Raw genomic sequence first — 26,971 nt, 5'->3', positions numbered from 1 at the left:
ATGATTAACATGCATATATGATCATCACTTTTCACACCAAGGCAGTCCCATTATCCATGGAAAACACTCGCCCCCATCCCAGCAAACCAAATCCTCAACCACAGCTTCCAAACCAACACCAACCCACAGTCCCTTTTCCATTCCATAAGCCCATCCTCGCTTCGTCCTCTTCCCCTTCAACTCATCCCCAACACCATACTTATCCTCTCTCCATAGCCCAATACCTCGTCTCTCCTCTCCCTCCACCAACTCTTTTAACGGCGTCACCTCCTCTGGTGGATTGATTCCAACAACACTCCCTCTACCTTGTTCACCCAACCCCACAGCCGGGAAATGACACTCCATGAACCGTTTTCGCTTAAACTCATGCGTCACCACCGTTACCCTTTGCGGATATACACCCGTATGCAACCGAAAGTGAAGAATAGAGAATAACACATTCTGGTAAGAGTCTGCTGCATGTGTTTCGGCTGTCACACTGCTTGGATCTATACGAGATGCGTAGCCGAAGAACTCGTTGTCTTTTGTAAGGTTCTTCATACTACCTGTCAGCTGCTGTCCAGTTATACCACCCATTTCTTAAATTATAGAATGGACTTACCAGGTAAGAATCTCCTTCTGTAACCTCAGTCGCTGGTCGTTTTGTCGCGCCCCTACATTCGGCGTCCACCGAGTTAGCCCTGCCAAACACTTATGGAAGAAGAGAAAAATGTTTGCCCGAGCCCGTCACAATTCCCTCGTCCAATCCAGGATTAACATATAGATAAAGTAGATAATAGAACACACCCAGAAAAAACCAGTAAACCATCCGCATCCTCTGCTAAGAGCCGAATACCGGCCTTGACATGCTCTGTAAACGTAGGCGTTTCCCCGCGTTGAAAGGGCTCAATCAACCTATTTACCCATTATCGGGCATTTATCAGCTACATGTTATAACATGAATGATTCTAACCTTACCATTCTCCCTCGTCTCGACCCTTATTTGGCCCGCCCAGGTAGATTGCGTGGCAACAGACGATGATTAAGTGGGTGGGCATTGGGTGTCGTTTACTGTGAAGACTAGTAGAGTAATGACTAGGGGTGCAATAAAGAGTATTATAAGGGTCAGACTGGGAGTACATGCCAGGCCATATCCAATGCAACTGGCGTGAAGGGATAAGTGCTAGATAATACTATAAGTACTAGGTGGAGTGGTACGGTGTGGTGTACCTCCCTTGACGAGCCCGCCCCACCATGGGTCCATCTTGTTTAGTAGACTGTATTTACTCTGTAGGTCAGTTTGAAAGCTTTCTACGGACCCGACCTGGGTAGGTCATTTACTGAGTAGACTACTCTGTGAATAATGAATATTTAATATGTAGTTGGCTGCACACGCAATGAGCGTAGAAAATGCTCAAAAGAAAGCCCTGTCAAGCCATTCAGAGCAATTCAATTCCAGCACAAACACCCCACCCAATCCGTCCTATACTAGGTACCTAGGTAATGTACAATGCTCGCTCTGTCCAGATATATCATATGGCCGAAACCCGATGCTAGAAACAGACACAGAAACAGAACCGAATGCCGAACAGGAGCCGCTGTAATGTAGTAGATGAGTACGGCGCCACCCAGTGTAATCCTAGATATCCATCCCTAACTCCACAGAAATCACGATGCGTGTATTGTATGCAGGTGGAAGCAAAGCGCCATGCTAGTAGATGAAATGGGGTTTTCGCGGATGAGAAAGATAGAATAAGGAAATGTGGCCACGGATAAAAAAAATAAAAAAAGTCAAGCCCAGTCAAGTCAAGTCACAACGCCGGAACACCGTCGAGGTTGACCAAGATCGAGCCGAAAATTGTAGTATGTAAAATGCGAAAGTAATGCAGGTGAAAATGCACGTCGGGGTATCAGGCTTCGTAGATGATACTATGTTAAGTTAAAGAGGGTCGTGGCGAAATGTACAGTCATCGCCCTTGAGACACCTTCCTTCAGCCCAGTATCGGCATGCAACTAATCCGACCTTGGGCTAATCCATAGTTAGTATAAAAGCCGGGTAGGGAGTTTGAGGTCAAATACTTACATGTTTCTTATTGGGTGGGTTCATTCGGTTCCGCTTGTACCTATCGTCACCATCAGAGCTACCATTTTCGCGCATACGTTTACGCTCTGGGTCCTCGTAGTGCCCCGATGATTGGGACTGATCTGGAGCCGCGGCTTGAGGTGGGGTGCTGCTACCCGTTTGCTGGTTTTGATTTTGATTGCTAAACTGGGATATGATGGCAGCAAGATACGGCGGTATGGCCGGCTGCTGAGGCTGGGCTTGAGGTTGAGGTTGAGGCTGAGGTTGCGGCGGTGGTTGTGGTTGTGACTGTTGCTGCGGCGGTTGTTGTCCGCCGTAAAGCATAGCCAGAAGTCGTTGATCAATTGCAGGTGGCTGAGGCATTTGTGGGACTTGAGGCACCTGTGGCTGCGGCTGGGGTTGTTGTTGCCGAAGCATGCTGATCGTTTGCTCCAGGTTGAACGCAGGGGTTTGCGCCGGTGCGGGAGCTTGAGGTGGGGGAGTTGACTGTTGCGGCTGGCTAGGATTTTGGATGGATTTGAGCAGGTTAAAGACGAACTGATTGTTCTGCGCGCTCGGCTGGCTCTGGGGTGTCGGCTGAGGCTTGGTCATCGAATAATACCGTTCTTGTCGAGCCTTGACTTGATCTGGCAGCTCTCCAAATGAGACGACCTCAGGCACCTCTTCGTCGTTATCCGGTGGTGGGGGCTCCTTAGCAGACGGAGGCACGTCCGCAGGTGAAGTGTAGAAGACCATAAGCGTCGTGGCTTCCCGATGCTCCTGGGCCTTCGCTTCGGGACTCGTAGGTTGCTGGGTGCCACCACGTTTGATATGGTTCCTCGCACGGTCCTCAGCGGAGATGTCGCCATCGTCAATTTCTATGCCAGTTAGAAAAGGAACAGCAAGATTAAATGGCAATTGGTTCTTACCAGAGGGAACATAATATTCAAAGAGCTGTTCCTCTCGAGCACTGCTATCGTCATCCTCTTCAAGTTCATCCAAATTCTTGTGAAGTTTGAGGACGCTTCCTTCACCCTTCACATCGCCCACTTGTCGGGAACGGTCACCCGGCCCAAGCTCCTCATCCGGATCGTGGGTGAAGTAGCGAATATCAGTAAGAGAGTCATCAGGTTTCCAGGTAACGCGCAATTTTCTTCGTGTCTCCTTGCGGAGTCTCTTCTCCCGTTCCTCTTCCGTCTCGGGCGTTTTACTTTCAGGAGTCTCCTGCGGAGCAGGTTCTTTCTGCTTGTTAAGGTCTGCCATGATATCACCGAAAGAAAACGCTGGTCGGGGGGCATCTTTCTTTTCAGTAGGGGTGCTGTCACATAATTAGTATACAAAATCGGTAAACAATCCGCGGACAGTTCCAGTCAACTTACCTGGTCTTAGCGGCGGCGGCTCTCTCCGCATTCGATGTACCGGGTTTCTTGGAGGCTGAAGTTAAAGTTCCAAAAATGTTTGTAGGTTTTGGTGCAACAATGTTCGCCTTCGGGCGTGCAGCAATAGAGGCCGCGCCTCCAGGAGCCTTGTTCTCTTGTCCAGCCTCCTGAGTGCGCTTAGCGGCGCCATTAGTGGAGGGCCCGCTGGGCTTGGAGCCCGGCTTGGTATTTGACGTAACTACTACTTTCTTTGCAGCTGGCGGTTGACCGTTAGTCTCTCCATCTCGTGGCCGTTTAGACCCAGAAATATCTCTACGCGCACCATCTACAGCTGCGCCATCAGGGTTTTTGGTCGGGAAACCTTCTTTTGAACCTGATTTCCCTTTCTCCTGCTTCCGCTTGGTCCTTGCGGTGGCGTTGTCAAGTATGGTTTGTGAGAGAGTTTTCACTTCCGGAGTGCCCTTCTTCACAAATCTTGGGAGCAATTTCGCCACATTCGTTTTTTGGAGGACATCTTCATCAACAGTGATGAATCGGGCGAGCAACTGGAAATATGGTCAGCAAACAGTCACAGAACTAGTGACCGCAGAAGGGTTAGGTATATAATGTTCACCTTCAGGATATTCAGAGTCAAAGTTCCGTCAATATCGGAGGCTTGGTGCCGATCCAAGAGGAAAGAGTATAATGCTGCTACAGCCATGGGATGTTCACCCAGCCTAAATTTTAGTCAGCTTCCCAACCTATTACCGAGAAAGATAATTAAGATAATTGAATCCAAAAGCCTGGGGAACTTTCAATCCGCCGGTGCTTTGCCAATTCTATGTGGTGTTCACTGCTGTTCCTTAAAGAAAAGTGCTTCTTCCCACAAATCACAGCCAGCTGAAGGCAGTCGTCACCGAGTACAGAGTTAAAAGTTCGCCCTTATTGTATAAGGATTCTTTAAAACATGATAGCAACCATATTAGGGAGATTACATGAGAGGTTCTCTCAATTTCTTTCTGACTTCTATGGCCGTGGCAATAATATGCCAGGTATGCAAAACAAAGGAAGAGGAAATTCACATACTTTTCAATGATGATAGGGTGACCTTTGGCAAGAGTAGTACTGACGACGACATCCATGAGGCGTCGTTGCAGGGCAACCTGCTTTCTAAGCTCAGTTGTATTGCTCGATTCACCCTTATTTTCTGCCGTTTTCAAAGCTTGGGCGCTTTCTTTCCACGTATCCCTTAGGCTTTTAACGACATCTTTGAATGCAACTAATGCGTTCTTAACTTTGTCGACCTTAGGCCGTCTATTACGCGGAGACCACACAGCGCGGAGCGCATCATATTGTGCAGCAGCTTCAGGCTCATTAGGACGAGCAGGCGGCAGAGGAGAAGGCTCTTCTGGCTCTTGTATCTCAAGAGAGTCATCGGACTCGTAACTATCTGAGCCCGAAGAAACCGAGCCTTTCCCGTCTGCCTTTTTAATAGCTGTCTTTTTAGGTTGAGACTGTTTTTTAGTAGCAGGTGGTTTTGCTCGTAGTGGCGCAGGCTTAGCTGCCAAAGGAGTGTTTGCTGGTGAAGCTTTAAGGCCTACTTTGGGGTTAATGATTACAAAAAAAAAATTACAAAACGAAATATCAACACAAACATACCATTACTAGGAGCGACCGCAGCCCTCGGAGCTTGGCCAGGAACAAGACCGCTGTTCATTCTAGACTGGCTCATAACCGACTGCATGGGTACATTATCCGAGAAATACCTATACATTCTAGTTAAAAGCATAAGATTGAGCACTAAAAAGGAAGCAATGAAAGGAGAACGTACTTTGGATCCTCTGCAGGATTGACATAGACAAATTGATTGTTTAGAGAGGAGTTCTGGGTCACCGGTTGCGGAGGGTTGATGAACTGCGGGTTAATTGTCTGCTCCGGAATACCCTGTGGCTGCTGCGGGAATTCATTGGGAAAGTTTATGGAGGGGTGCTATTAGAGTTAGTTAAATACTTGAGGGGAAAAGGTTTGGCAATTGCCTACCGTAGGGTCATCAGGAAATCCGGGAGAGATGGCATATTGCGGAAGAGAGTTCTGGTGCAGTGGTGGGTAGGAGGCAGGTTGCGACTGCTGTTGAGGGGGCTGCGGCGAATGTGACTGTGAGAAGGCGTCCGGAATCGCAATATGTTGAGGGGCGTAGAAGTTGGGATTAAATGAGTATGACTGGTAGTGCGAATTATCGGACGCTGAAGGTCTCGAGTCAAATGCCACCTGTCCCTGCGCATACGGCGGCAGCTGCTGATACTGCGCCGGTATCCCCAGTTCCTGCGGTGTCGGGGAAGCCATAGGAGGTTGGTGATGCAGCGGGTTTTGCTGCCATGACTGGGGTGTTGGTGGTTGATATAAGCCATGGCCCTGGTCACGTTGGGGTGGCTGTGAATGCAACACAGGATGGTCCCAGCTGATTCCCAAGGGCTGCTGTTGTGGTGGTTGTGGAGTCGGCTGCTGCTGAGGAGGGTGTGAATGGTGATGTGAAGAGTCCTGGTTTGCATACGGATCCAGACCCCAGTATTCGGGCGGCAGCGAGGCCGAGTTTACTGGGTCCATGATGGCGCAGCTCCTCCGCCAGCCCGAATTGGCTTAGGATTGCAAATTGAAGAGAATCCAAGTTAAATACTACTAGGCGGCGGATGTAAACGAAGCCTGAGAGAACAAGCTGGTTCACAGTCAATGCAAGGTATCGCCTGGCACGTGCCGTACTCCCGATTAGGAAAGATCCAGTGCCGCTTTAACCCGCTGTGGAATCGGAGGTTTGCGGTGTTTGATTGGCTGCGACCGGGCGAGGAACAGCGCAGGACAGGAACCTTCACTGGAACGATTGTGCAGGCGTCCACCGTGGGAGCTGGCCGGGGTTGACTTGCTTGACGTGCTTGACGTGCTCACTGCTGGTTTCTGTGCTCCTGCGGACTCTGAGAGCTTAGCAGCAAGTTAAGGTACGCAGGCGATCGTCCTGGAATGCCTGCGAGTCCCGTTCCACACTGCTGTACCCTTTTCGCCTTTCTTATTTAATAAAAACCAGAACAAAAAAGGGCTCTGCGCGATGCACAAGCTGGAGCAACGCAGTTTCGATCGAATACACCGACCAAAAAGTAGTACTGTCCGTCCAAGTAGACGTGTAGACGTAGATAATTCTGTTCCCTTTTCCTCTTGGGTTTCTGCTTTTTTTCTTCCCCAAAGTATCCTCTTAACCGGTCCCTCTTCAGTTTCCCTTTCAGCCTTTGACTCCTTTTCCCGCTCGTACGACTCTCGTACGGGCTCTCCTAGACTTGAAGTTTCCTTAAAAGATGGAATAAAATGGCCCTAATCAGAGGAATCGCTCAGAGCTGCCGTTAGACAGCATTGTCTCGCTTTACAGGAAGGGATAAATGGTTAGGGAAGGGGATGGGGAGTGGGAGGTGGTGACGACGGGATGGCTGGGTGAGTCTCACTGAGCGGGCAGAACTGCAAATTCCCCCTTTCAGCTCGCCGGCTGGGTGCACGTGATGTGTTTGCTCTGTTTGCTGCCGCGGTCAAAAGTGGCCTAGCCCGATTACCTCAGCCGGCCCTCCTCAACGGGAAGCTCTCAGAGGCCAGGTGGAGTGTGGTTGTAGATAGTCCTATCTAGATCTTAGATGTCCTCGCGCTGAGCTGTGTTTCCGTGGTTGCTCTCTTGCGATTCAGGTTTGTGGTTGCTAGCACCTCTAGCCATCTCACTTTTTCCTCGGTTGCTCAGTGCCCTTGTACTATCGGCGACTTCTTATTGTCATGAACAGCTTTGGAGCTAGGTAAACTGAGAACAGGCACCATGGCATCACAGCCCACCTCTCTACGAGACCGTCAGGTCGGTAGGTTTCTGACTCGCTCTTCACTCTATTGCACTGTTCCTGGCTAACAGTATCTCAGCTTCCATTCAGAAAATCCTTAACCTGAACCACGACCCGAACACCGCGGAGGACGCCACCAACGAAACCTCCGCACAAGGCCTCATTTCAACCCCTATACTCAACGAGGATGGCGACCCGATCTGGAAGGTGTTGGTATTTGACAATCTGGGCCGGGATGTTATCAGCAGCGTACTGCGTGTCAATGATCTCAGAGCTTGGGGGGTAACCATCCATCTGTATGAGCCACTCCCACTACTCCTCCGCGAGACGACACTGCGCCTAACCAAGTCTTAATAGGGGCCTCAATGCTACTCGATACCCTATTCCCGACGTCCCAGTTGTTTATCTTGTCGAGCCCACCGCTTCTAACATCCAGACAATTGCAAGCGATCTTCAGCGCGGCCTCTACTCCCCCGCCTACATCAATTTCCTATCCTCCGTTCCCCGCCCGCTTCTCGAAGACTTTGCGTCTCAAATAGCAACAACCGGAACGTCCGAGCATATTTCCCAGGTCTATGATCAGTACCTAAACTTCATTGTTTCCGAGCCGGATCTCTTCAGCCTAGGTATGGGGAATGATGCGTACTGGAGAATCAACAGTGCGAAGACAAGCGATGCCGATCTCGATGAAATCGTTGATAGAATTGTTAGCGGCCTATTTAGTGTCAGTGTTACGATGGGTATGTGAAATCGCAATCGGACAAAGTGTGTCCCTTGCTGACTGGATCTAGGTGCCATACCAATCATCAGGTGTCCCAAGGGTGGTGCGGCGGAACTTATCGCCACGAAATTGGATCGCAAGCTGCGCGATCACATACTAAACTCCAAGGACAACCTATTCTCAACCAACAAAAAGTCCACCCCCGGCGTTCCCTCCGCGCGGCCGGTCTTAGTTATCGTTGACCGCAACGTCGATCTGGTTCCGATGCTCTCTCACTCGTGGACCTACCAGTCGCTTGTGCAAGATGTTCTCCAGATGCGGCTGAACCGTATAACGGTAGAAACGCCTCTAAACGAGTCCAACCCTTCCAGTGGCACCACAAAGAAAGCATATGACCTCGGCAGTAATGACTTCTTCTGGAAGCGTAACGCGGGTGCTCCATTTCCGCACGTTGCAGAAGAGATTGATGCCGAATTAACACGATATAAGGAGGATGCCACTGAAGTCACAAGGAAAACTGGAGCATCATCGATCGAGGATCTGCAGGCTGACACGAGTGCCTCCGCGCAACACCTCAAGGCCGCCATTACCCTCCTACCAGAGCTGCGAGAGCGCAAGTCAATCCTTGACATGCACATGAACATCGCCACTGCTCTTCTGAAAGGCATCAAGGACCGCCAACTAGATAACTTCTTCGAGCTTGAAGAAAGCATCACAAAGCAATCCAAGGCACAAATGCTTGAATTAGTCAATGACTCTGCCAAGGGCATCAACCCAACAGACAAGCTTCGAATTTTCCTAATCTGGTTCTTGAGCACCGAAACCGAACTCTCACGGGCAGACATCAGCCAGTTTGAAGAAGCACTCGCCCGCGCAGGAGTCGAAGATGTCAGCCCCATCGCGTATGTCAGGCAGGTCCGCGAGCTCACGCGCATGACAATGATGACCACGGCTGCACCGCAACAACAATCATCAGATATCTTCCGCGGATTTTCTTCCCTCTCCAACCGCCTAACAGACCGCATCACATCCGGAGCCCTAGGCGCCAACTTCGACTCCCTCATCTCCGGCGTCAAGAACTTCCTCCCCGCCAACAAAGACCTAACCCTCACCAAAATCACTGAATCAATCATGGACCCGACAGCAGCATCGAGCTCCGCAATCGCAAAAACAGAAAATTACCTATACTTCGACCCAAGGAGCACCAACGCCCGTGGAACCATCCCCCCTGCATCCGCCTCCCGCAACGCCCAAACAGGATCGTCTAGCGGTCCAGGCACAGGAGCGAGCTTCGGCCAGCGCCGCCAAGCCTTCAACGAAGCAATCGTCTTCACGGTCGGCGGTGGAAGCATGGACGAGTACGGTAACTTGCAAGACTGGGTACAGCGCACAAGCGGGCAACAGGGTAACGAGGGAGCGAACAACAACCGCCCCCCGAATGAGCCTCTCGGTGGCCCGAGACGGAGAGTTGTCTACGGCAGTACGGACTTGATGAACGCTAATGATTTCTTGACTGAGTCCTTGGCGAAATTGGGAAGGGAGGGCTAGATATCTAGATGCCTCTGGATATGGCTTGTCTTTTCTTCTTTTTTTTCACCTTTTTTTTTGCTTCCCTCCTATTGATGGAGTTGTGTTTACGATAGATTTTTTGCCCCCGTCGCAAAACTTGAACTTGCTATATTTTAATGCCTAGCTTAACTTAACTTGTGAATAAGATGGCTTTACTCTCTTGCTTGTTTTCGTTAATACTCCGTAACATGGAATTCTTATTACAGAATGAGAATGGGAGAGTAGCATATCAATTAATACTCTCTTACTACCTAGCTATATAGGTAGGCTAAATAACGGCTACTTGCTTCAACGGTATATAGGTCAGACCAGCCAACTAATTAGTCGAGTCAAAGCCAGACCGAATCGAGGCGAGTAGATAGGTAGAACGTAAAAACAAAGGAAAGCGAAAACAGCAAAATATTGAACGGAAGAGAAATGGATTAAAAAAAGAAGAGATAAGAAACAACGGAGGGAAAAGAAGGGGAAAAGAAAGTGATACGATATATGGCCCGCTCGCTATGCATCCGTCCCATGCATACCATGGCCCACTGAGTCCAGCCACTCGGCATGGTAACTATTGATCAACGCAGTAACTAAGTAATAAACAGCCCCCATGATGCCCTGATTAATGTGCAGCTAAGCTGCATAAGTGAACGAAAAGAAACGATAACGAAGAAGGGGTATGTTGCATAGATAAGTGGAAGAGAGAGAAAAGGGAAGGAAAGAAAGAAAGAAGAGGGGGTGCCTCATCAAACAAACCCAAGCGAATCCCTCCTTGCACTCCGCACGGAAATATCATGCTCAACCGCAATACCGGACTGCTCAGAAGAAAACGAAGTAAAGTCATTCCTGAAACCCTTCTTCTTGTTCTTATCCTCCTTCTCCGTCAAGGGTCGCGAGTCGGAGTAGCAGTGGGTGCATTGCTTGGCGGTTGAAGTAGAGGATGTCACCGTGTATGGCTGGTGTCTGCCCTTGTATCCTGAGAAAGAGAGGATCTGCCATAGGTTGCGGGCGTTGGAAGAGGTTTGGTTGGGTTTGTCAAGAGTTGTGCCGGCCCAGAGGGAAGATAGAGGTAGGGAGAGGGTTACTAGGGTTAGGATGTTGGTGGAGAGCTCCGGGACGTCGGTTGAGTAGTTTACGATTGAGAAGATGGCTGGTAGGGTCGGTTAGCTGACGGTTCACCTTTCACTTGGGGGTTAGTAGTACCTGGGATAATCATGGTCTGGCAGCCCATGACGAAGATAACTTTCATAGGGCCGAATTCGGTGAGGCCGAGTTTGCGGCGGAGTCGAATGGCAAAGCCAAGCTTGGTTATGAAGACCGTACAGAAGAAGCAGATGCTCACGGTGAGGACAATGTTCGCGGTGCTCTCCAACCAGTTGAGGGGTACCGGACTGTTGGCTGAAAGGATAATGCTCTTTACGTTCTCAACAGACAGCCAGTACCGAAACCCGGTTGGGATGAGGGCAACAACGACGGACACGCAGAGCAAAAAACGACGGTAGATGCGTCTTAGGTTCGAACAGACAACCTGCGTTTGGAGGACCAGCGATATCTCGATGATCGTGAGGAGCAAAGCTGCGAAAATGACTCCCAGAACGGAGTTTGCATAGTCGGAGGTAGGCACTTGGGAGTAGTCGCCGGTGAAGACTGCATAGGCTTTCAAGAAGCCGGAGGTGAAGACGATGATTGAGCAGAGCAATCTCGCGAAGTTAAGGAGCAGCGCGAGACAGTTGAGCCAGAAAACATAGGAAGCACGCTTCTCGGCTCTAGTCAGCAGAAGAAGTATAACCAGAAGAACGACAGTTGCTCCAAGCTGCGAGCCGTAGTTGATGCACACCCGGATCGGATACTGAGCAAAGTCGTCGACCATGTCAATGGGCACATCGAAAGGAGTTCCATCCGCAAGGTGAAAAGTGACATTTTGGGTCCAGGGATCGAAATCCGAAGACATGATGGCTGATGCAAGGAGCAGGCGTAGTGAGGCGGGGTCGTTGGTCCGTTTTGGAAGAGATTGTAGTTTGTTTTATTCACGGAAGAGCTTGGGACTCGCCAAAGGAGGATTGCAGGAGGGAACGTGGTATAGGAAGGAAGATTTGTAAATAAGAGCTTCACGCAGGCAGATTCTCCTGCAAGGTCTGGAGGGTGTTCCTATGGACAATCACTGACTCTGCAGCCGCACGGATTGAAATATCGCCATGTCTTGCTGCCCTGGTGTAACACCCAAGACAAACAATATAAAGAGCAGGCAAGGAGGAAATGCAACAATATTAGGGTTCACTGCAAGCCAAGACAATGACTGGCACTCATGATCGTCACCGCAACCCGCGATCCAGGCTGGTTGTGTTGGGGCCCCGGTGCTGACTCGAGACAAACAATAGCAAGCCGTGGCGGAAGAACAATAGGAATCGCGGACGACGTCACCAAGGGGCGCAACCCCATGGCGCAGTATCATATAAAGTGTCTCCCATGGTTCACCGTGATTGCACCTCTTTCAAAAATAACCTCGGGGTCCATCCATCGAAACCATGATTCCGAGACAAAGAGAAAACAGTACACAGCCGGAGTGCCGGAAATGGAAGCCAGTCTGACAGCCAGGCATTCCAGACCAACATTCGTCCCAGGGTAGCCGAGTAGCCGTAGTGACTATCGACCAGCGAGATGGCCACCAAGCCATAGCCGAAAACTTCCTGTCTATTTTGGATTTCCCCTAGGTAACAGATTCCTCCAGGAGCCCAGAGCGTGGTTCATGCCGAATCGTCGGTGCCGGGACCGCTGAGAGCCAGAGGGGATGAGAACTGAGAAAGTTCCATCGCCAACATGCAGCTTGGACTCACTTCAAGCGTCCCTTGCTTGACCTCCTTGGTCTCCTTGGCCATGTGCAAAGTCTCAACGTGGAATGGCGTCCTCCGGTCGGCTTGGTTGCCATTGTACTCTCGACTTTCGAGGTCTATACGGTACACTGAGGCCGCAGGCACCCTCATCGTAAACAATAGTCATAATCCACGAGGGTTAAGCACAGAGCTTTGGCCCGCATGTTTGCATAAATTGAAGTGTAGAATATAGCTTGTCTTCAAAGTTGGTGTTGTAGGTCAGGCACGAGGACTGACTAAGGGCCAAGACTGCGGGGATGCTCTCCCGTCAAGCTTCCAATTGTGTCAGTCAGTGTCCATCGATCAACTCCCCGCCCCCAGAGCTCCCTCGACATGGCTTCGGTCCCGCAGAGGACGCTGAATTGGTTGTACAGTGTTCTGATCAGGGTAAGTCGCAGGACTCATCGTCTAGGATGGTCTCCGCTGACCCAGTCAGGACCACTACGACCCCAGACAAACATACCAGGACCCCAACCGCACCTACTACGATGTCGCAAACGTCCTGGCCAAATTTCCCACCCTCGCCCCTGAAACCGCTGTCTACAGTAAGCTCCAGCCATTTTTGGTACCCAATTAGCAAATCCAGTTATTGACGCACCGCGCTGTGCAGCCTACGAGACCGGATTCTCTGCGCTCCTTCTGCAACTGTCAGGAACATTACCCGTCAACTATCGCGGCACCGTTTTCAAATTTCCTGTCGCATTATGGATCCCGAATACCTACCCCCGCGAGCCACCGATTGTCTATGTGAGGCCGACGGAGTATATGACGGTTCGAGTAGGCCAGCATGTGACGTTGGAGGGGAGGGTCTATCACCATTATCTAGCGCATTGGGTTGGGGCTTGGGAAGTGAGTACAATTGGCGTGTGAGAGAAGTCATTTTGTCCTCCAGTTTCTGACTATTGTACCCCACAGCGCTCATCTATCCTTGATCTCTTGTCGATTTTACAGGACGTCTTCGCGAAGGAACCACCCGTGAAATACAAGCAGCCGCAACCTATACCGCAACAACCGCACCAGGCGCACCAGGTCCAGGCACCCCCTCCGCGTCCTCCCCTGCCCCCGGAACTCGCAAGTTCATCTACTCGGACGTCAGCGCCTCAATCGCCTGCAATTCAATCCCCTCAACTTGCTTCCCCAGTACCACCACCTCCCCCTCCTAAGCCGGGCCAGCTACCAAGCGCTACGGATACACCGCAACAGAGCGCTCAGGTGCAACATCACAACACTCCGCCGCCGCTACCTCCATTACCACCGAAGGAACAGGGCCATCGACAGCCTATATCTCAGGTTCACGGCGCTATCGGGAGCCCACAGAACAGGACTTCCCAGTACCTACCTCATCAAGGCAATGTCCCTGGAGGACCACATCCTCCGCAAGCGCAAGTACCACCTTTCCAACATACACAGCAACATAACGCTCCGCCTCCGGGTCCCGCATATGCTCCAGGCCCTGGTTACTATCAAGGCCCGAACGGAACACGCGATATCGCTCCACCTAATCAGCCTCCTCAACTCCAAGGGCCACAGGTGCTTCCTCGCCCGACATATCACCAACAGCCACCCCCAGCTCCGCAAGTACAGCCCCATCCACCTCATCAGGGCCCACCTCAAACCGTTCCAGCCAGCCAGCAACCACCCCTGCAGCCAAAGCCCACAGCAGAAGATCTATTAACATCCCCCTTCGAGCTCGACCTCCCTTCCTTCACACCCACGGGCCCCGCACCACCCATCCCCCCAAACCCAGAAAAGGACGCTCTCCTCCAAGCCGTCTCCAAAGCCCTCACCGAAACCCTCCAAGCAAACATCGCCCACTCTGAATCTGCAGCCCACTCCCTAACCTCTCAATCGCACTCTCTCCACGCCGCAATCACAACCCTCCAAGGCGAGATCTCCTCCCTAAACACCCTCAACTCAACCCTCGAATCCAACACTTCCGTCCTCCAACAATCCCTCCACCGCGCCGACGCCGTCATAGCAGACGCCCAGACCCGCGTCTCCTCAGCCCAGCCGTCCTCAAGCTCAGACCCTGCCTCCACCGGCCTCCCCGCAATCGATGAAATCCTCGTCGCCCCGACAGTCGTGGGCAAACAGCTCTACGATCTCGTCGCCGAAGAACGAGGCATTCAGCAGGCTATCTACGCCCTCCAAGCTGCCCTCGTTAAGGGCATCATCGGCGTCGAGACCTGGTCGCGCCATACCCGTGGTCTAGCTCGTGAGGCATTCATGAAGCGCGCACTGATCAGGAAGATTGGCAAAGGGATGGGGCTGGAGGAGTATTAGTTGATATAATTAACATTATGCGTTATGCGATAGCATTTACTTTAGAGATGATGAATCTGAATCTACTGGTAGATGAGATTAACACTTGGTTCATTTTATACATTTCATACTTCAAATGCTTCAGCCAATACTTTATCATCCCTAGGGATCTACTACATATTTTACTACTAACAAGAGCACCTGGTGGCTTTTCTTTTACTCGAGTCATCCAGAAGTCAGTTCAGACATAAGGTACATTCACTACAGAGGCAGGAATAAACAATCTGAAGGATAGTAGAGAAGGAGAAAGATGGATAGGTAGGTAGATAGGTAGATAATGTTCGGAGTCAACAGTGACCGGATAGGAGGGATATATGGAAAATGGAGAAAAAAAAAAGGGTTTAGAAATGAGGGGCTTAGCGTAGCCATTCATATACAGAGAGAAAATGGTGGTGGTGCCAAATAAAAGGGCAAGAAAATAGAGAGCATCGCATCTATAACAATAAAAAAATGGCGAGATTGAGATTGAGATTTCCACCCCCATGCGCCAAACAGGAACCCAACACAAAAAAAGAAAGAATCAGACGTCGTGAGTAAACGGAGGAAAATGAGGTGTCTTTATTTAAGTGGTTTATTTCACTTCATTTGCATCTGCGAAGGGACTCTCTCCACGGGGAGGGTGTGCTCCGCTGTGTCGCTTCGTGCTTGCGTCGGACCCGTCTAAGAAGGCCGAGTTACGTTTGTTGTCTGTCTCGGTTGGTGTTTCGGCTTGGTCGTTGAAGGGGCTTTGGATAATAGCTGGTGAGTCTTCGATCACTGTTGGGACTTTAGATCGCCTTGTCGTCTCGGCGTTGTTGGGTGTGTTGTTCTCGGTTGCGCCAACAAGAGAACTGCTGGACGAGGGTTCGGGACTAGATTCAGGTTGCTCCGCAATAGGCTGGACAGGCGATTTCGCCGCGTTGTTCTTCTTTCCAAGAGTCTTCACCATGACGGGTTTAGCAGTGACAGCACGGCCCACAATTGAGCTGTTGTTGTTCGCGTCGGTAACTCCTGCCTTGGCGAGCTGCGACTGGGTGATAGCAGGAACAGCGGGAGCATCAGGGCCCAGTGTCTGAGGTGAAGCACCATTTTGAACGTTAACCATGGCAGCACGAGTACGTGTCACCTGCTGAGCAGGGATAGGGCTCACGATAGCATCGTTGCGGTAGATAGTCGTGGCGACACTGCTTCGTAGAGTGTTGGCCATGGAACGGCGATCGGTCGTCATATCAGACCAGGACGAGTCGCGGAGATCTCCAGGCATGAAGAAATGCTGATCGGCCGACGCGCCAGGAAGAGGAGGAACAGGGGGTACGAGAGGTGTGTCCGGAGGAGATCGGTTCGTAACGCCCGGAATGTAGGCGATTTGAATAACATTCGACGCTCGAGTCAAAACGGTTGACGCAATTGAGTGAGTTGATTTCCTTGACTGCGCACCACTGGCGGCGCTGCCAGCAGCACGGGGGGCGTACGAGCTCTTTTCCGACTCGTCTGATTGTTGTTGGCGCTTTTTGCGGATGACAAACCACCAGATCAGAAATGTGATGATTCCAACCACCGCAAGGCCTCCAATAACACCACCCGCAATGGCGCCCGCGTTGGTTCCTCCCCCTCCTCCTCCTCCTCCTCCGTCCCCACTAGATGAACTCTCCTGTGAGCCTGAGGAACTGCCTGTGGATGTTTTGACACAGTTTACAGATGCGCACTCGTTGCATGACTGTGCTGTCATCATGCATGTTGTGCCGGATGGGCAATCACAAGAAGGAGCTTCTTGCGGACATTCTTTACAGTTTGAGCCGGCACGGGCAAACAAGGCTATGTTTTGTTAGCGATGCATTTCTTAGCAGTCGACACAATAACAGTACATACCGTGAGGTGAGAGGGGATCAATAGCGTGAGGTGACATGGTGAAATATTTTGAAACAGTAACTGAACAAAGAACTCAAAAGTGCTGTCGTAACAAATATGAAGGCTTCGCTGGGTATTAAACGGTGTTGGGAAAATAAAAGAACGGCTTGCCGGTCAACGGCGTAGAGAGCGTGATATGTTGTGTAGAACGAGTGTACAGATACTCCAGACGTCGAGTCGTGGGAGTTATAGTTGGATCATGAAAGGGAATCGATGTTCTTCGAACTGAATATATCGAGGCTGGCACACTAGAACGAGCGACTATAAGCAGTAATGGTCATAGTCTGCTGTCTAGTGGATCCGAAATATTCAATATATCAAGGTTCAAGGCCGGGGTCCTCCCAATCGGACAATTTGTTGCGTCGTTAGGATGGGTGGCTCAATGTAAATTGCTTGGTGGTCCGCTGTCAGGAGGTTGACGACGTTGGACACGCGTTTGGCGGAGGTTCAGGTACGAGCGCAAACGACGGTTCAGGGGAAACGAGGCAATCCGAGAGGGGAAAACAATCCCTCGATGATGCGAAAAACCGGGCGGCGAATATAGAAAGTATACTGGTGAAGTCGGAGGACGATATAAAAGAAAGGGTAATATAAATCAGTAGAGAGAAGGAGATGAAAGAGAAAAGACCTCAAGTTGTCTCATCAACTGGGGGGTTGGCGGGAGTGGAGATGGAGGAAGAGGGAGCGCCAGACGGCAATTAAAGGCACCAAGGAGAGACAGTCTCGAGTATGCGCACGCACTTCCGCACACTACCTCCACAGTTTCGGCTTTGTTCACTGCCACAACTGCTGCTTTCAATCATATGAAGTCGTCTCTGTACTACGTAGCTCCCCTGTTATTTCACGGTCATATCATGAGGCCGGGGCTGTGTCACCAGTCACTAATTTTCTCGGTTTCTTTATATTAAACTCTCGGTCTCGATGCGCGACATGAAAGAGCGAGCCAGTCACGCAGCCGCCAGCGAGTCCGGAAAAGGTATAGAACCAACACTGTGACGATGATTTTCACTCGACCAACTCGTTGCAAAGTCCGTTGTCCTCCAACTTTTCCGGCAGGCGTTTGGGACGATCAGACAGTCCACCCAGCCATGTCGAACTGCTTCAGGTCAAAGTCAGTCTCGCCAGGGCCCCCTAGCATGGAGCTTAGGCGGTCCGGTGTCTCATCTCACGCATCGTCCTTGCTGATTGAGCAAGATCCCGTCTGTGCAGCGCGTGCGCGAGAGGATGGCGGGCGTGTCCCAAGAGTGGTTCCTCCAAGTGTGAGTGAGTGGTTCTGGACCAACCCACGTTCTCTCCGGGAGATTTGGGAGATTACACCGGGGCAGCTGGTCGAATCACAGCGCTTCTTCGCCTCAGGCACGGACGGCAGGTAATCAAAGAGATGAGGGCAACGCTCATGCCAATGTTGACTGCCTCCGATCCTTCCTTCTTCCGGCTTGCTGGCGTCCGCCGTCGAGAATCCAGATCATGGTGGAGTCTGGAGGCTGATTATTCAAGGAGCATGAGTGTCAAAGGCCGAAAGTCTCACAACACTCATTCGTTCCTCAGTGGCTGTCTCCATCTCATTGTATGATTGTTCAGAGTCCAGACTCCAACGCGGGGATTGGCGAGCTTGAACCTGAGATTGTGGTGAAGCAGCGTCCTGTCGCTCTGTCAAGGTTCGCGCTCTCGGGGCATAATGTAGTCCACTGTACATCAACCTGTCTGTCGCTCAAGAGTTGTCAGCGTCGGCCTCGAGTGGAGAGGCCAACTCACTGCCAGTGTGTCAGTGTGAGGTTGTAGGCCGATCATACAGTTTTCCCGCATGTGTCGTGCAACAGCGACACAGTTTTAAAGGCAGCCTGATGCACATTTGTCTGGGCATGCATGGTGATGGGGCATCTCAGTCTGACCAATATATGCAGGGCTGTTGCCCAGCGTTAGACGCAATTTATCAAAAAATCTAGTGTGCCTGTTATCGGGATAATATAGACCAGTCGGACAACGGATTTGACACTGTTGTATTGGTTGCTACCCGGGTGTAATTGATGAAAATGCACCTGTTCAAGATTGTTGAGGATTGTGTTGCAGGTGAGAAAATAAATATATGTTCCCGCAACCATCACTTCTTCCACGACTTGGCAGCCCACACGACAGCCTACATTTATAAAGTATAGGCCACATCCATCGCATGCTATGCAATCCAAGTTTGGTTCAATTTTATCGAATAAGGAATAATAGCATTCGACGATAAGAATACCAATTGGCATCCAGCCGTTCTTCTATATGGCTTTATATAGACGAGCCAACAAAATTTTCTTTGAATTTGACTACTGGAAGCCAGTATTTCCTTATTCACCTAATTATAAGATACCGATGAAGTGAAGTCGATATTCACTGATGCGCCGAACGCACAAATCAACCCCAATTAATCCGTACCTGGTATGAATTCATGGTACTGTTGCCACCTGGAACTGCAGGTACATGCCCCGCTCCTCGGACTCGGTTGCGTCCGAAATACAACTGCCAGGTACAAGAAGTAGTCTACACCTACAGGGCATGTAGGTACCTGTAGATCATCACAACGAGCGAGCCGATGTGCAAAGGCCACCTATACCAAGGGAGGCAACCTGTTTCTACGGCAGCAGTGGTGTACTACTATTGAGGGGATCATCAACCCGTGCATCAAACATTCTTTTTAGATTCAGCGGGCCGAGGGGAGTCACTGTGCTGGTGTAATTAAAGTGCCAACATAACATTCCATGGTGTGGACATGCCATGCCGTTGGGCGGCTGGTCTCACTTGACATCTGCAACTATTCAGAGTTAATCCACTCGAAGTATCTGATCGACATCATGCTAAATGCCTTCGCAAGGCTCGAAGGCTCGAAGGCCGAAGCGGATGTCGCATGTAAAACAAAGCGACCTAAGAAAAACCGGAGCCGCGGAGGAGATACCAGAGAGAGAGGCGTTGAGTCTTGAGATTTCTCAGCTTTTGACGCTAAAAGCGCTGATCCTTAGGGTAGCAAAGGCAGTCAGTTTGATATTCAGGTCAACCTGCAATGCAACCACTCCAGGAGTCCAGCTGAGCTTGGAGGGAACAGCATGAATCATGGGCTGTTCTGTAAGGCGACTCATGTGCCGTCCCAAGCGGTCAATGTCACTATCAGTTCTAGAAAGAGGGGTCTGCGGCTCTGCATGATATTGAGGCCGTTAATTGTGAGGTTGCACCCATCTCCATTATTATTCTCCAGCAGACCGGCTGAGCTGGCGCTAAGAGTCTAAGAATAGGAATGGAAGACAACTAGAAAAACCGCCGAAATCGCGGTAAGTTGCTGCTCAGCCACGGAAGGGTTTAGGGGGCAAGACGAGTTTGCAAAAACCAAGCACAATACCGTATAGGAGAAATTGGGTGGCGGTGCCACTGAAACAATGATTGGCCACTAAGAAAGCCCGCTGGCAGTGGTCGCTCCACCGACAGTCTCTCGCATTCTTCGGATTGGACGGTTGGGCGATCTCCTCGAGTTTGGCAACAATTAAGGATGCAAAACTCGCTTCCCGAGCGACCAACGGCAAAGAAACACGGTTGAGTCTGGTGAAAATCCACAGTGAATCTTAAGAGAGCCTGCTATATTTGGCGGAGAACTAACCAGTTTGGGGGCATCGGATGACCCCCGCCAGGCCCCCCTGAAATGTTCCGCTTGGAGGCGTACGGTCACTACGGTGTACGGTGTACGGTGCTCGGCTAGTCACACTCGATCTGAGAATACAGAGCCTGATCGCATCATGAAGCCTCAGTCTTTGATCTTCGTGTATGACGGAAGAGCGGCAGCATCAGGAATGGCATGCCTCAGCGCGACATCTTCCATGTTTCGCGGTTCCTGAGGAATCCTGTGCAACGATACCAACACATTGGCAAGGGATAAGATATGGAATGCACACCCTTTCAAGACATGGACATGGTCACTGCTGCAATACGGTGTGGACTCGCTGGAGTCGCTGCACGGTTCAATGTGTCTCAACGCTCCAGGGGGCAACGAATGAAATGCGCGCAAAGAGTTTTATACGAAGGACAAGAGTTCCTTTGTCGACAATCTCCAAGTAATATACGAGATCACCGTGATGGCGGCGCAATTGAAATGAAGAGATCAAGTAGATTGTTGGTTGCAAATTACCGGTGCGGATGTTTAGAGGGATTGGCTTACAGAATACGGCGAGTGGATTCGAGATTTGCAAGTTTCATCGTCTATCCCCTGTCGGTGTACATCCAGAACATCAGAACAACATGAACATACTGTGGGAAGGATACAGTCAAGCTCGACCGATGGAAGAGTGACGGGATATGAGCACTGTCTACTTAGAATTCAAAGAACACAAGAATCAAGATAAATGCGTGTAGAGCCGATAAATGACCAGTCTTCTGGAGTTGCAGGAAGCGTGCGCTTGTAACCAGCCCCGGCCACTGGTAAGGAATCCTGGCCCCGATTCCCCTTCTCACCACCACCACCTCCAATCTCTCGCGGCGTGTCTGGATTGCTGGAAGAGAAAAAAAGGGTGGCTCATTTTTACTTCGCTGAACCCCGGCTTCCTTCTTGCAACCACAACTTTTCTCATCCTGCGCCTCTCCGCCTCCCTTTCCTAACCACGGGTGAAGAGTGAAGACTAGTCGCAGCTAAATATACTGGAGCCACTCTCTCGTCGCTCCCTTTCCTAGTTCAACGGTGTCTCACTTGCTGTCTGTTTTTTTGGGGCCTCCTAGTCCTCAGCCCTGGCGGCTTTTTCCACGTTCCTGCTCGTCCTGCGCCTCTCGCTCAGCTCAAGGCCTCCCTCGTCTGTCTTGTTTTATTTCTGATCTGCTTCTCTCGCTCCATCTCGCTTTTTAATTATTTCGCGTTGTTCATCTTTATTCATTCTTTTCTTTCGTGTCGCGTGGACTTCACGCGGTCTCTGCTCCTGTTTGACCTTAAGTCGGGGCCAATTTTCTTCCTTTTCTCCCTGTTTCCCTGATACCCCTTCCCTTCGAGTCCTTGCGTTCTGCTTCAACTTGTGTTTCCTTGACCTCGAGCAAGCCCAGTTCGCAGGTACCATACCTGAATCACACTTACCATGGCCTACAACGGCTCTGGTTCCAATTCGCCTGGGGCCAAAGATTACGATGATGCCCATCGTCTTCAGGATCTGGGACACCCTAACAACACCTCTGTGAGTTTTGCGCGGCCTGATGCGATGAACCCTCGCTTTTTTTTCTTTCTTTCTTTTACCGAGTATGTGAGCTAAGACTTTGTCTCCGCCTTTTCAGTACGAAGAAGAAGCCTCAAGGGGATTGTTATCCAGCCAGCAAAGCCCTTTCGCCGGGCCCTTCGATGACCCCCATCAGCGTGGCCTGACGGCTTCGCCAGTTCAAAGACCGACCTCCGGATACAGCTTGACGGAATCTTACACTCCAGATGCCGGGTACCATGATCCATACGGTGGTAATGGATCGGTCTACTCAGGCCAGTCGGAGAACCCTGCAGCCGCCTTTGGCGTCCCGGGACGTGTAGCTTCGCCCTACGCTCGCAGCGAAACTTCTTCTACAGAAGCCTGGCGGCAACGACAGGCGCCTGGCCCTGGCGGCGGCGGCGGCGGCGGCGGTGGACTTCGCCGTTATGCTACCAGAAAGGTTAAGCTAGTCCAGGGTTCCGTCCTGAGTGTGGACTACCCTGTCCCTAGCGCCATTCAGAATGCTATTCAGGCCAAGTATCGGAATGATCTTGAGGGTGGAAGTGAAGAATTCACGCATATGCGATGTGAGTAGCTTTTGCAGGGCTTAGGCTGGGCTGGGATCGAAGAACTGACAATCCGGGCTAGACACTGCTGCGACTTGCGATCCCAACGAATTCACACTCCACAACGGTTACAACCTTCGTCCGGCGATGTACAACAGACATACTGAGTTGCTGATCGCCATCACCTATTATAACGAAGATAAGACGCTCACCGCCCGTACACTGCACGGTGTTATGCAAAATATTCGCGATATTGTCAATCTCAAAAAATCAGAGTTCTGGAATAAAGGTGGTCCCGCCTGGCAGAAGATTGTGGTCTGTCTTGTTTTCGATGGTATCGACCCTTGTGACAAGGACACCCTGGATGTCTTGGCCACGGTTGGTATCTACCAGGATGGTGTCATGAAGCGTGATGTTGATGGAAAGGAAACCGTTGCTCATATTGTATGCTCATACTTTTCTGATTACTTTCGCTGGGATTTGCTTACTGACAAGTACTAGTTTGAGTACACAACCCAGCTCTCTGTCACCCCTAACCAGCAGCTCATCCGACCCACGGATGATGGCCCTAGCACTCTTCCTCCTGTGCAGATGATGTTCTGCCTCAAGCAAAAGAACAGCAAGAAGATCAACTCTCACAGATGGCTTTTCAATGCTTTCGGCCGTATTCTAAACCCCGAAGTTTGCATTCTGCTCGATGCTGGTACGAAGCCTGGTCACAAGTCTTTGCTCTACCTCTGGGAAGCTTTCTACAACGACAAGGATCTTGGAGGTGCTTGTGGTGAAATTCACGCTATGTTGGGTAAGGGATGGAAGAAACTTATCAACCCCTTAGTTGCCGCACAGAACTTTGAGTATAAGATCAGTAACATTCTTGATAAGCCTTTGGAGAGTTCTTTTGGCTATGTCAGTGTGTTGCCTGGTGCGTTCTCGGCATACCGATTCCGCGCGATTATGGGTCGTCCTCTTGAACAATATTTCCATGGTGATCACACTCTTTCCAAACAGCTGGGTAAGAAGGGTATCGAGGGCATGAACATTTTCAAGAAGAACATGTTCTTGGCCGAAGATCGTATCCTGTGTTTCGAACTGGTGGCCAAAGCGGGTTCTAAATGGCACTTGTCATATGTTAAGGCCTCCAAGGGTGAAACCGATGTACCCGAAGGTGCTCCCGAGTTCATCTCCCAGCGTCGTCGTTGGCTGAACGGTTCTTTTGCTGCCGGTATCTATTCGCTCATGCACTTTGGACGTATGTACAAAAGTGGACACAACATTATTCGAATGTTCTTCCTCCATCTTCAAATGTTGTACAATTGGTTCTCAACTTTCTTGACCTGGTTTTCTCTCGGTAAGTCAAATGACTCCCGTTTGCTGACTATTTGTTTACCTACGCTAACATTCATCTTAATAGCATCTTACTGGCTTACAACTACTGTCATTATGGACTTGGTCGGAACTCCCAGCGCGAGCAACGGTGACACTGCTTTCCCATTCGGTCACTCTGCAACTCCTATCATCAACACTTTGGTGAAATACATCTACCTTGCGTTCCTCTTGTTGCAGTTTATTCTCGCGCTAGGAAACCGACCGAAGGGATCCAAGTTCACATACCTCGCATCGTTTGTTGTCTTTGGTATCATTCAACTTTACGTTGTCGTTGATGCGCTCTACCTGGTGGTACGCGCCTTTACTAATCACGATACCATGGATTTTGACACGACTCACGGAGTTGGTGCCTTCCTGAGCTCGTTCTTCGGATCCAGCGGTGCTGGTATTATTATTATTGCTCTTGCTGCTACATTCGGTCTTTACTTCGTTGCGTCGTTCATGTACTTGGACCCGTGGCACATGTTCACGTCATTCCCCGCGTACATGGCTGTCCAGTCTTCTTATATCAACATCCTGAACGTTTACGCCTTCAGCAATTGGCACGATGTGTCCTGGGGTACTAAAGGTTCCGATAAAGCGGATGCGCTCCCCTCCGCGAAGACCTCCGGAGGCAAGGAGGCAGTTATTGAGGAAATCGACAAGCCTCAGGCCGATATTGACAGCCAATTTGAGTCCACTGTCAAGCGAGCCCTGACTCCTTATGTGGCTCCGGTGGAGAAGGAAGAAAAGTCCCTGGATGACTCATACAAGAGTTTCCGTACGAGACTGGTCACTCTCTGGCTCTTTAGTAACGGTCTGATGGCTGTCTGCATTACCAGCGAAAGCGTGAACAAGTTCGGATTTACGGTATGTTTTGATGACGCTCCATTCCATCATTTGACCTTAAACTAACGGAAACCTACAGAACGAATCAACCGAGCGAACAGCGCGTTTCTTCCAAGCCCTTCTGTGGTCTAATGCTTTTGTTGCTCTCGTTCGTTTTATCGGAGCCACTTGGTTCCTTGGCAAGACGGGTCTTCTCTGCTGCTTCGCCCGCCGGTAGAAGCATATTTCCCTAATGAAAAGTCAAGCACGAAGATACCCTGCAAGTGGATGTATTGCATGGGAACCCAGGAGTTATTCTTGGCACATTTTGTTGTGATATTGTATTTTACATATGATGCTCAATCACTGTTTTCTTTTTCTTCTTCCGGCACTGTGCCCACTGAGATACTCATGTTACAGGCTGCAGGAGCTCTTGAGATTATGTAGATTCCTAGTAGTTAGATTCAATGAGACATCTGAAGCGTGACTCCCTACTTGTTGAGAGGTAAAAAGTGTACAAGGCAGAAATCGAGGCTTGGCTGAATGGCGTCAGGCTGCGGCTCCACCCGCTCCCATCCATTTGCGAACTCCATGCCGAGTGATTTCTTTTGAGGTAGTCTGTGAGCATTTCTTTTTACGCAGTTTACTCATTACCACTACAAAAGGCGTTGACGGACTTTGCTTCCGCGATTAAAACAAGGTCGGCTGAACTCTTAGTGGCAACACTTACAAACGCAACTAATCGCTCCGGACCCCACCCTTCCCCTCGTAGAGGCGCGCCGCCTCTGATTATTATCCGTCACATCAGTCTTCACCACTCCCCCATAAAAGCCCCGGGTTCTCTCGACACCGTCTCTGCGACATTTCGTTCTGTTCTATCTGCGTCAGTATTCATCATGCTCAAAATTTGGTCTATGGTATGCTCTCTTCCCCGTGCCTTTTAGGCCGGCCATCGGACGCATCACGACAACGCGAACTCCAGCTAACCGCCTCAACCCAACAGAAACAACAGCAGCAGCAGGCTGAAAATGCCGAAGGCGCTGCGGGGAAGAAGAAGAAGAAGGTCACAGCCGCTCAGCTGCGTGTCCAGCGAGGTACGTCTGCATCCACCTCCGCGGGGTGTTTCCGGATAGATGCCTTTCCCCGCTGCCAGCAAAAGAGATATCACAAATCACCACTAACATTTGGCCTTTACCTGTATAGACCTCCAAGAGCTCACGCTTGGAAACACAATGAAAATGGCATTCCCGAACCCCGACGACATCCTGAATTTCACACTTACGATCGAGCCCGACGAGGGCATGTACAAGGGCGGCTCGTTCGTCTTCACTTTCGCTGTGAACCAGAACTTCCCGCATGACCCGCCGAAAGTGAAATGCACGCAGAAGATATACCATCCAAATATTGATCTCGAGGGGAACGTTTGTCTTAATATTCTGCGCGAGGACTGGAAGCCCGTTCTGAATTTGAATGCGGTTGTTGTGGGGATGCAGGTCTGTTTCACCTTCTTTTAATCATATCCTACGTTGAACTTTTGGGGTTATGAAGTTTGATCATGCGTGTTGTTTTCATCTGTTCCGGTGCTAACATGGTTTGGACGATAGTTCCTCTTCCTCGAACCGAACGCTTCCGATCCGCTGAATAAAGAGGCCGCGGAGGACCTACGGCAGAACCGCGATGTGTTCAAGCGCAATGTCCGGAACTCGATGGGTGGGGGGAACGTCCGCAGCGTCTCCTTCGATAAGGTACTACGATAGGTAGTTGGTATACGATATCGCCTCACCTACGAGTACCTCTCTTTCGCGGCGTTATAACCACCAGCACACTCGTTCTTTGATAGAAGACGAGCCGGGATTTCGTTATATCAAAAACCGATAGACAAGAACATACCAACGGTGCGAATCGTTGGCCTTCGGGTAGCGATTTTCTGGGACGACGCAATCCATGCGATGCAGTTCAGGCCCTGTGTCTGGCTGGCTAACTTAGGAGTCATGATGGTTCTGGATGGGCATAGATGGAATGGAATGGAAACGGAATACGGAATACGGATGGACTTGGGATTGATTCGCCACTACACGCCCCTATTATTAAGGCTTACTATCTGATGAATTACTTTTAGCGACTGGATAGATTCCCTGATGAATATGACTCTTGCGATTTTCTGCTAGGGCCGGTCCCTCAGTTTTCTGCTCTTCTATATGGCAGGGGTTAGGGGCAATGTGGTATTAGGTTTTCTCTGTCTCTGCTGTATATCATAAATGCTGGTTTTGAATATGAGATTAGTAGTATAAAAGACTTAGGCCTGTAGAGAATCCCGACATTTGCGCCGGTATACCCTGGCACAGGCTGGGCCGGTACGCTTTCCCATAAGATATTTACATATCTACGCACTCGAGAATCGAAGACCGAATAGTATACA

General features: G+C 50.3%; 8 protein-coding genes across 8 annotated transcripts; 4 read left to right on the top strand and 4 right to left on the bottom strand.

Annotated features, from left to right (window-relative positions):
• Window positions 1-24: 24 nt before the first annotated feature.
• APUU_30222S (DUF218 domain protein) lies at window positions 25-1,121 on the bottom strand (the record flags this gene model as incomplete). The annotated part of the gene is made up of 4 exons (XM_041701291.1): window positions 25-534; window positions 602-653; window positions 787-894; window positions 958-1,121. 4 exons carry the CDS (start codon window positions 1,119-1,121, stop codon window positions 25-27), a joined length of 834 nt encoding a protein of 277 aa, XP_041554191.1.
• Window positions 1,122-1,918: 797 nt separating this feature from the next.
• On the bottom strand, window positions 1,919-6,003 carry APUU_30221S (uncharacterized protein; the record flags this gene model as incomplete). The annotated part of the gene is made up of 10 exons (XM_041701290.1): window positions 1,919-2,008; window positions 2,063-2,919; window positions 2,971-3,359; window positions 3,421-3,676; window positions 3,743-3,965; window positions 4,034-4,136; window positions 4,486-4,996; window positions 5,059-5,174; window positions 5,231-5,388; window positions 5,440-6,003. The coding sequence occupies 10 exons, from the start codon at window positions 6,001-6,003 to the stop codon at window positions 1,919-1,921; spliced, it is 3,267 nt and encodes a 1,088-aa protein (XP_041554190.1).
• A 1,237-nt stretch (window positions 6,004-7,240) lies between these two features.
• On the top strand, window positions 7,241-9,528 carry sly1 (syntaxin-binding protein; the record flags this gene model as incomplete). The annotated part of the gene is made up of 4 exons (XM_041701289.1): window positions 7,241-7,280; window positions 7,339-7,555; window positions 7,617-7,999; window positions 8,051-9,528. The coding sequence occupies 4 exons, from the start codon at window positions 7,241-7,243 to the stop codon at window positions 9,526-9,528; spliced, it is 2,118 nt and encodes a 705-aa protein (XP_041554189.1).
• Window positions 9,529-10,280: 752 nt separating this feature from the next.
• Window positions 10,281-11,485, bottom strand: preB (alpha-factor pheromone receptor STE2; the record flags this gene model as incomplete). The annotated part of the gene is made up of 2 exons (XM_041701288.1): window positions 10,281-10,684; window positions 10,738-11,485. The coding sequence occupies 2 exons, from the start codon at window positions 11,483-11,485 to the stop codon at window positions 10,281-10,283; spliced, it is 1,152 nt and encodes a 383-aa protein (XP_041554188.1).
• Window positions 11,486-12,737: 1,252 nt separating this feature from the next.
• APUU_30218A (putative endosomal sorting complex protein TSG101) lies at window positions 12,738-14,687 on the top strand (the record flags this gene model as incomplete). The annotated part of the gene is made up of 4 exons (XM_041701287.1): window positions 12,738-12,791; window positions 12,841-12,949; window positions 13,015-13,253; window positions 13,320-14,687. 4 exons carry the CDS (start codon window positions 12,738-12,740, stop codon window positions 14,685-14,687), a joined length of 1,770 nt encoding a protein of 589 aa, XP_041554187.1.
• A 610-nt stretch (window positions 14,688-15,297) lies between these two features.
• On the bottom strand, window positions 15,298-16,611 carry APUU_30217S (uncharacterized protein; the record flags this gene model as incomplete). Its single annotated transcript, XM_041701286.1, has 2 exons — window positions 15,298-16,520; window positions 16,575-16,611. 2 exons carry the CDS (start codon window positions 16,609-16,611, stop codon window positions 15,298-15,300), a joined length of 1,260 nt encoding a protein of 419 aa, XP_041554186.1.
• A 5,086-nt stretch (window positions 16,612-21,697) lies between these two features.
• chsG (chitin synthase class III) lies at window positions 21,698-24,790 on the top strand (the record flags this gene model as incomplete). Its single annotated transcript, XM_041701284.1, has 6 exons — window positions 21,698-21,793; window positions 21,891-22,380; window positions 22,442-22,803; window positions 22,861-23,707; window positions 23,771-24,594; window positions 24,653-24,790. The coding sequence occupies 6 exons, from the start codon at window positions 21,698-21,700 to the stop codon at window positions 24,788-24,790; spliced, it is 2,757 nt and encodes a 918-aa protein (XP_041554185.1).
• A 658-nt stretch (window positions 24,791-25,448) lies between these two features.
• On the top strand, window positions 25,449-26,066 carry UBC12 (NEDD8-conjugating protein UBC12; the record flags this gene model as incomplete). The annotated part of the gene is made up of 3 exons (XM_041701283.1): window positions 25,449-25,469; window positions 25,556-25,646; window positions 25,756-26,066. 3 exons carry the CDS (start codon window positions 25,449-25,451, stop codon window positions 26,064-26,066), a joined length of 423 nt encoding a protein of 140 aa, XP_041554184.1.
• Between the last annotated feature and the right edge of the window lie 905 nt (window positions 26,067-26,971).

The sequence above is a fragment of the Aspergillus puulaauensis genome, chromosome 3 (assembly GCF_016861865.1).
Source record: "Aspergillus puulaauensis MK2 DNA, chromosome 3, nearly complete sequence".
NCBI classification, from domain to species: domain Eukaryota; kingdom Fungi; phylum Ascomycota; class Eurotiomycetes; order Eurotiales; family Aspergillaceae; genus Aspergillus; species Aspergillus puulaauensis.
Note: the sequence above shows the minus strand (reverse complement) of the source record. Positions and strands in the feature narration are given on the sequence as shown.